We start from the raw sequence: 7676 nt of genomic DNA, 5'->3' as shown, positions 1-7676 counted from the left end.
GGGTGTTTGTGTGTGTTAGTGTATGAATGCTTATATGTATGCATGTTTGTTTGTTTTCTAATACCAAACGCAGACTAACCTTATTCGTTGTTTTGCTGCAAATTTAAATAAAACGAATTTCTGCCAAGTGCCCTCCTCCTCGATTCTCAAGAATTCAAATAGGCTCTGCAGTTTAACATGCTTAGCTAGTAGTGTAGTGCCTTTTTTTGGTCTTTTGTTTTTTTTGATTTTGGGAATGTATGTATGTATATTTAACCGTATGTACGTGTGTACATATATATGTATGTACATATGCGTATATTTACATATGTATGTACGAATGTATGTATGCATGCATGCATGCACGCATGTATGTATGTATGCATGTATATATGTATGTATGTATGTATGTATGTATGTATGTATGTATGAATGCATGCATGCATGTATGTATGTAAGTATGTATGTATATATGTATGTATGTATGTATGTACGTATGTATGTATGTATGCATGCATGTATGTATGTATGTATGTATGCATGTATGCATGTATGCATGTATATATGTATGCATGTATATATGTATGTATGTATGTATTTACGTATGTATGTATGTATGTATGTGTGTATATATGTATGCATGTACGCATGTATACATGTATACATGTACGCATGTATACACGTATACATGTATGCATGCATGCATGTATGTATGCATGTATGCATGCATGCATGTATGTATGTATGTATGCATTTTTGCATATACATATATAAATAAACATTCATACATGTATGTAAAAATAGGCATACATATATATGCAAACTAAAACTTCATCAAGAAATCTTTGAATCGCACTTTCCACCAAGGAAGCTTAGATTCTGTGGAATTTCCCGAACCCGTGTCTTAACGTGCACCTTCATCACATAAGGTAAATACAGTGAAAATGTCAGCTTTCTAGCTCTTACGGTTTGGGCTGTGCGTTGTCAGTCAGTCAGACAGTCAGTACAAACACTTTTATATATGGAGATGAAAGGAAATCGGTTGTAAGATTTGAGTAAGGGCGCTATCAGGAAAAATATCGAACAAGATCGGAAGATCCATCAAAATATAAAGTTTTATTTTTCTCTTGGTATCCAAAAAATATATATAAAAACAAATCTCAACAGTTTTATCATTTATTTATTTAATTTAAATATATATTTTTATCATATTTTAAATATACAAAAAAGTACAAGTAAACTCAGCTTTTAGCTTACCTTCTGCAGTGCTGCTGATGAAACGTTTAAGAAAGCAGCACAAAGCAGAATCAAATAAATGCACTTCATTTGACAAGATAAACTGAGAGGCAAAGCAAAAGAGAGAGGAGGAGTGGGATAAAGAATATATGACCAATATGAAGTGTGAGCCAGAGAGCGAGATTACACACAGCCCGTAAAAAGTTAAAGTTTATGAAACAAAGAGAATTTGAAAGAGCGTGAGATAGGGGAGGAGTGTAAGCCAAAGAGTGGGAAAAAGAAAGTAAGAAACAAAGAAGAATTGAAAGATCGTGGAAGAGGCGAACGAAAGAGTGAGAAAGTGTATATGGTACAAAGAAGAATTGAAAGAGCGTGGGAAAGCATACAGAGCGAACTAGAGCGTGAGTCAGAGAGCGTAAGCCTGTGAATAGTTTAACAAAAAATGCTACAAAGAGGAATAAAAGTAGATAATCGAATTACGCTTTGTGGACATACGTTTTATCTTTTGTATACAAACTATGCTACCCTGGCATAATTCATATTCAACTTTGTTGATAGTAAAACGTTTAAGAAGGCAGCACAAAGCGAAATGGAAAATGCATCGAAGAGAGAACGAAGGGGATAGAGAGAGACAAGGAGAGAACAAGAGCATGGAAGAGGACATAGAGTAAACGAAAGTGATATAAAGAGAGCGTAATAATAATAGAGAGAGAGAGAACAAAAGTATTAGAAAGAGAGCTCAATTATGCGCACCCAGTAATTAGTTTAAGTATATGCCACAAAGAGGAATTGTAAATAGAATAAAATCTAATTATATATAGGGCATCCGTTTCGATAATTATTCAAGTAATATTATTCCCTGGCCCAATTTGTCATATATGTAAATTTAAAACTTACCCGTCAAGCCTTTCAATTTGTGTATTTAGCTTTGCATAGCATTTAACAATTAAAATCCAAGTGAACACCCAGAAAAAGAAAGAGGGAGACAAAAAGAGAAACCAGGAGCATGGAAGAGGGCGACCGAAAGTGTTGTAAAGAGTGCGTAATAATAGAGAGAGAGAGAGAGAGAGAGAGAGAGAGAGCGAGAGACAAAGAGCCTGTAAAAGGACATAGAGCGAAGAGATGTGTTAGAAAGCAGCCCGTGAATAGTGTAAGGATAAGCCACAAAGAGGAATTGTAAAAAAATTTAATCCAATTAGAACTAGGATATCCGTTTCGATAATTATTCAAGTAATATTATTCCCTGGCCCAATTTGTCATATATGTAAATTTAAAACTTACCCGTCAAGCCTTTCAATTTGGGTATTTAGCTTTGCATAGCATTTAACAATTCAAATCCAAGTGAACACCCAGAAAAAGAAAGAGGGAGACAAAAAGAGAAAACAGGAGCATGGAGGAGGGCGACCGAAAGTGTTGTAAAGAGTGCGTAATAATAGAGAGAGAGAGAGAGAGAGAGAGAGAGAGAGAGCGAGAGACAAAGAGCCTGTAAAAGGACATAGAGCGAAGAGATGTGTTAGAAAGCAGCCCGTGAATAGTTTAAGGATAAGCCACAAAGAGGAATTGTAAAAAAATTTAATCCAATTAGAACTAGGATATCCGTTTCGATAATTATTCAAGTAATATTATTCCCTGGCCCAATTTGTCATATATGTAAATTTAAAACTTACCCGTCAAGCCTTTCAATTTGTGTATTTAGCTTTGCATAGCATTTAACAATTAAAATCCAAGTGAACACTTAGAAAAAGAAAGAGGGAGACAAAAAGAGAAAACAGGAGCATGGAGGAGGGCGACCGAAAGTGTTGTAAAGAGTGCGTAATAATAGAGAGAGAGAGAGAGAGAGAGAGAGAGAAAGGACATATAGCGAAGAGATGTGTTAGAAGGCAGCCCGTGAATAGTTTAAGGATAAGCCACAAAGAGGAATTGTAAATAGAATAAAATCTAATTATATATAGGGCATCCGTTTCGATAATTATTCAAGTAATATTATTCCCTGGCCCAATTTGTCATATATGTAAATTTAAAACTTACCCGTCAAGCCTTTCAATTTGGGTATTTAGCTTTGCATAGCATTTAACAATTAAAATCCAAGTGAACACGCGAAGGACAGGCAAAATGTACCGAATGGCGGTCGCAGTGATGTTGAAGCAGTTGCAGCTGCAAGTCAATCAGCTGCTGCCGCGCTCTGTCCGCTTTACGGCTGCCCAGTTGCCACGCCCACTGGCGCCAGGACACGATCTGTTGGGCAGCGGCGAAAAAGCTGTGCCGCATGTGGAGGAGGTGCGTCTGGTGCGCCTTCAGCTAGACTATAAGCTGCACAAACTGGAAATGGGACCCGATACCCTGGTGGCGCTCACCGAACGCGAGGCGGCGCTCTACTATCGCCAGCTGGTGGCCATCCGTCGCCTGGAGGCGAGCGCCGCCCAGATGTACAAGGATCGGCTGGTGCGCGGCTTCTGTCATTTGTATACGGGTCAGGAGGCCTGCGCCGTTGGGCTGTGCGCCGCACTGCGCCCGCAGGATAATCTAATTGCCGGCTATCGCATCCATGGCTGGGCCTATCTGATGGGCGTCACGGCTGCCGGCGTGCTGGCCGAGCTGACGGGCCGGGCGAGCGGCTGTGCCCAGGGCAAGGGCGGCTCCATGCACATGTATGCGCCCAATTTCTATGGGGGCAACGGCATTGTCGGCGCCCAGGTCTCGCTCGGCACGGGCATTGCGCTGGCCAACAAATATCGCAAAAATGGCGCTGTTTGCTTTGCCCTGTACGGGGATGGCGCCGCCAATCAGGGCCAGATCTTCGAGTGCTACAACATGTCCCAGCTGTGGAAGCTGCCGATTGTGTTTGTCTGCGAGAACAATAACTATGGCATGGGCACCAGCGCCTGGCGCGCCTCCAGCAACACGAACTATTATACGCGGGGCGATTATTTGCCCGGCATCTGGGTGGACGGGCAGGATGTGCTGGCCGTGCGCAGTGCGACACGATTTGCCATCGAGCATGCCCAGCAGCGTGGACCGCTCGTCTTGGAGCTGTGCACCTATCGGTATGCGGGCCATTCGATGTCCGATCCCGGCACCAGCTATCGCACACGGGAGGAGGTGCAACAGGTGCGCCAGCGACAGGATGCGATCGATCGCTTCCGCAAGATCTGCGTGGAGATGTCGCTGCTGACACAGACGCAGCTGCTCGGCATTGAGTGCGATGTGCGCAACGAGATGGAGGTGGCCATGAAGGCGGCCAGAAGCGACGCGGAGCTGCCGTTGTCGCATCTCTGCAACGATATCTACGCGAGCAGCCATGCACAGCTCCAGCTCCGCGGCGTTGTTGGCCACAATTTGGAGCATGCGCGCAGCCGCACTGACACTTGCCACGAATGAAAAACTAAAATCTAAAAAAAAAAGAAATATATTTATATATGAGTGCAAGTCAAATATTTTGGACTTAATCGGATGCGATTGAAGAGTGTTATCTTTAAGGCAGCGGGAAGAAATTCCGATTCAATCAGAAGGACGAGCTGGGTTGATCTAGACATGTGTCTATGCAACTGCCTGTCAATCTGGCTGTCAGTCTGTGTCTCCATCTATCTATCGATCTATCTATATATCGATCTATCTATCTATCTATCCATCTGTCTATCTGCCTGTCTCTGTCTGTCTATCTGGATGTTAGTCTGTCTGTCAGTCTGTCTCTCCATCTATCTATCTATCGATATATCTATATAAATATCGATCTATATATCGATCTATCTATTTGCGTGTCTATCTGTCTATCTATCTGTCTGTCTGTCTGTCTGTCTGTCTGTCTATCTGCGTATCTCTGCCTGTTTATCTGTCAATGTTTGTCTATCTGTCTGCCTGTTTGTCTGTCTCTCTATCTATCGATATAACTATCGATCAATCTGCCGATCCATCTATCAACCTACCAATCTATCTATTTATTAATCTATTTGTCTTTCTGTCTATCTATCTATATATCCGTCCGACTTTTTGCCTATGCTTCTATCCATCCTTCCTTCTATCCCTATTAATAAGCCCGTCCATCTATAAAACTTCAAAGGCTAGAAACTTTAAATTTGATATATACCAAAACATACCTAACAGATCAAACCCTGATTCAAATGTCGTTAATCATGCAACTCAATTTATAACATTTGTTTAATGATTTTTGACTGAAGAATTTACGAATAAAATCCACAATGGATGAAAATAAAAGGATGAAATAAAAAAGGAGAGTTCTTGACGAAAGGTCCACAAATTGTAAAAAAAAAAATTCTTAAATTTTAAATGCAGAACTGAACAAGCATTTAAACCATGACCAAAATGTCAACAATCATACAAATCGGTTCAGTTTTGACAAAGTTATGAATATATGAATTCCAGCAAAAGTTTAAGCACACATGCACATACATACAAAAGTACATGCAACATACGCACATATACATACATTTGTAATACACATACATATATGTTTACCTATTCAGTGCTTGTTGTTCTCGCTGAAAATGTGCTGAAGTCAAGTTTTGGTAATATTATATTCAAGTCTGGGGCAGTTGTCATAACCTCCATTAGGATTCCGTTTGCTGTTGCTCGCTTTAATTTATGCTAAATGATCAACGGCAGCTGCTTATGTCTACGTTTTATTTGCCCAGCAAAACGAAAACAATAATTTAACGTGGGCTACTGTGGCAGAGGGCGATACAAACTGCTGCACAAGCACAAAAACTTCCAAGAGTGCGGCCCGAAAGGGGTAAACAGGAAGCGGAAGTACGCGCGTACACACATGGGCCACCCACCCACACACATACCCATACACAAGAAGTCAAACTCATTTGCCTTTGCGCTCACGTTTTCTGCAAAATTTATGCCAAAAAGCAGCATGCAATACATTTTTTTCTGCTTTTCTCTCTTGCTTTCTTTTGGCTGCCGCCTGAAAGTATGCCACAGTTGCGGCAGCTTACGGTATGCTACATTTGCGGCAGGTTTCAGTTACTTAAGCCACCCGCCGCTTGGTGGCGCTTTACAAACAACGTCTACAAATTACACTGAGCGCTGAGCAGGCGCGCTTGTGTGTGTGTGAATGTGTATGTGCTGGCTTTACAAGTTTATTATTTTCATTTTCCTGCGCCTGCTATAACTTGAAGACAAGCCCAGCACCGAATCTCAGGAAATGATTTTGAAAAACTTACCTAACCTCAAATTGTGTGCGCCGGTTGCAACCACTGTGCGGTACCACTGTGCGGGCACAGCCTGCGCACATGTGTGAGGTGTGCGAAAAGCTGGCAAAAATCAAGGCGGGCACAGCCGGAAATGAGATATCACACACGACTAAATGCATAACGCATCCGGCAGCTGTAGGCGGACGGACGACGGGCAACCGGAAGCGCCTACTCCTTGCCTCGCCTACTCGAGCGGCATTTCAGCGCCAGCGAACACAGACTCGACAATCAAATGTAGCCCGTTCCCATAAATGAATCCTTGGAATTGTTTAAAAAACCGAATGCTTATATTTGGCCACGCCGGACAGTGCCCGATAGCGTGCCATTCATCCCAGAATCGTACCTAAAGTTTACAATAGTGTGTGTGGATTGTTGTTGTAGTTGTTGTTGTTGTTGATGATGTTTCTATAAGCAAGCCGCCTTTTCCTAACGCATTTACTTCCTATTCTGGTTGTTGCGCGCCATATCCTTGGGGAAGGAGCGCACGGGCGGCGTACGAATGCGACGTGCCTCGCGCGAACGATTGCGCACCACCTTGGAGTGAATGGCGCACGAGACGCAGTAGTGGAGCTTCGCGTAGAGTTTGGGCAGCACATAGGTGTCCCAGATGCTGGCCTCGCTGATGTCGCGCACAGCGGCCGCCTCGACAATGTTGCGGATGACAAACTTCTTGATCGCCTTATCCTTGGGCACGCAGCGAGCGCAGTTGGTGCAGCGCACGGGCTTCACATGGCCGCGATTGTGCTTGTTGCGTCCACCATTACGGCGCTTCTTCGTCATATCGGCTGCTGCATAATGTTCAATGGGCGGATGTTAGCCATTGTGGCATACAATTACAGTTGGATGGCCAGCATATTTACCTTATTTAACAATTGAAAAATCCACGAAGTAAAATCCGCGTGTTCACGCCAGGCGACACTTATGCGAAAAGGGAGTTGCCAGCTGTAAATTTCTATTACAAGCAACTCTGCGTGAATGGCGTTGCCACTGGCTAGCAATTAGATACAGCGTTGATTTCTTAAGCTATCGTCAGCTGTGCTGTGCAATACGTTCAACTAACGTAACTGTTGAGCAGCAGTTGTTGTTTGCTGCGAACTAAAATTGCATGTAATGTCTGTAATTGCTAAAAACAAAATGTATTGTTTGCTGCACTTTAAGGCCTTAATATGTTGGTTGCTTTATAAATGAGTGTCATATGGGATAAAAATGTACTAATAATGTTGCTTGGCTTGAATGGATGTTATT

At 42.4% G+C, this 7676-nt stretch overlaps 2 protein-coding genes across 2 annotated transcripts; one reads left to right on the top strand and one right to left on the bottom strand.

Moving 5' to 3' along the window:
* The first annotated feature begins 3194 nt into the window (after positions 1-3194).
* Positions 3195-4603, top strand: LOC135434045 (pyruvate dehydrogenase E1 component subunit alpha, mitochondrial-like). Its single transcript, XM_064690398.1, has one exon. It carries the CDS (start codon positions 3328-3330, stop codon positions 4591-4593), a length of 1266 nt encoding a protein of 421 aa, XP_064546468.1. The 5' UTR covers positions 3195-3327; the 3' UTR covers positions 4594-4603.
* Positions 4604-6696: 2093 nt separating this feature from the next.
* On the bottom strand, positions 6697-7451 carry RpS26 (ribosomal protein S26). The gene is made up of 2 exons (XM_064690351.1): positions 7292-7451; positions 6697-7219 (listed from the first exon to the last, which is right to left on the bottom strand). The coding sequence occupies exon 2, from the start codon at positions 7209-7211 to the stop codon at positions 6867-6869; it is 345 nt and encodes a 114-aa protein (XP_064546421.1). The 5' UTR covers positions 7212-7219; positions 7292-7451; the 3' UTR covers positions 6697-6866.
* Between the last annotated feature and the right edge of the window lie 225 nt (positions 7452-7676).

This window comes from Drosophila montana, unplaced genomic scaffold, assembly GCF_035044405.1.
Source record: "Drosophila montana isolate Dmon_TW-CO22-7 unplaced genomic scaffold, ASM3504440v1 contig_3257_1, whole genome shotgun sequence".
Classification (NCBI taxonomy): domain Eukaryota; kingdom Metazoa; phylum Arthropoda; class Insecta; order Diptera; family Drosophilidae; genus Drosophila; species Drosophila montana.
The sequence above is the reverse complement of the archived record's forward strand: the minus strand, read 5'-3'. Positions and strand labels throughout refer to the sequence as shown.

What these genes read in the sequence shown, in the direction of transcription:
- LOC135434045 (XM_064690398.1), top strand. Translation starts at nt 3,328, where the DNA reads ATGTACCGAATGGCGGTCGCAGTGATGTTGAAGCAGTTGCAGCTGCAA.
- RpS26 (XM_064690351.1), bottom strand. Translation starts at nt 7,211, where the DNA reads ATGACGAAGAAGCGCCGTAATGGTGGACGCAACAAGCACAATCGCGGC.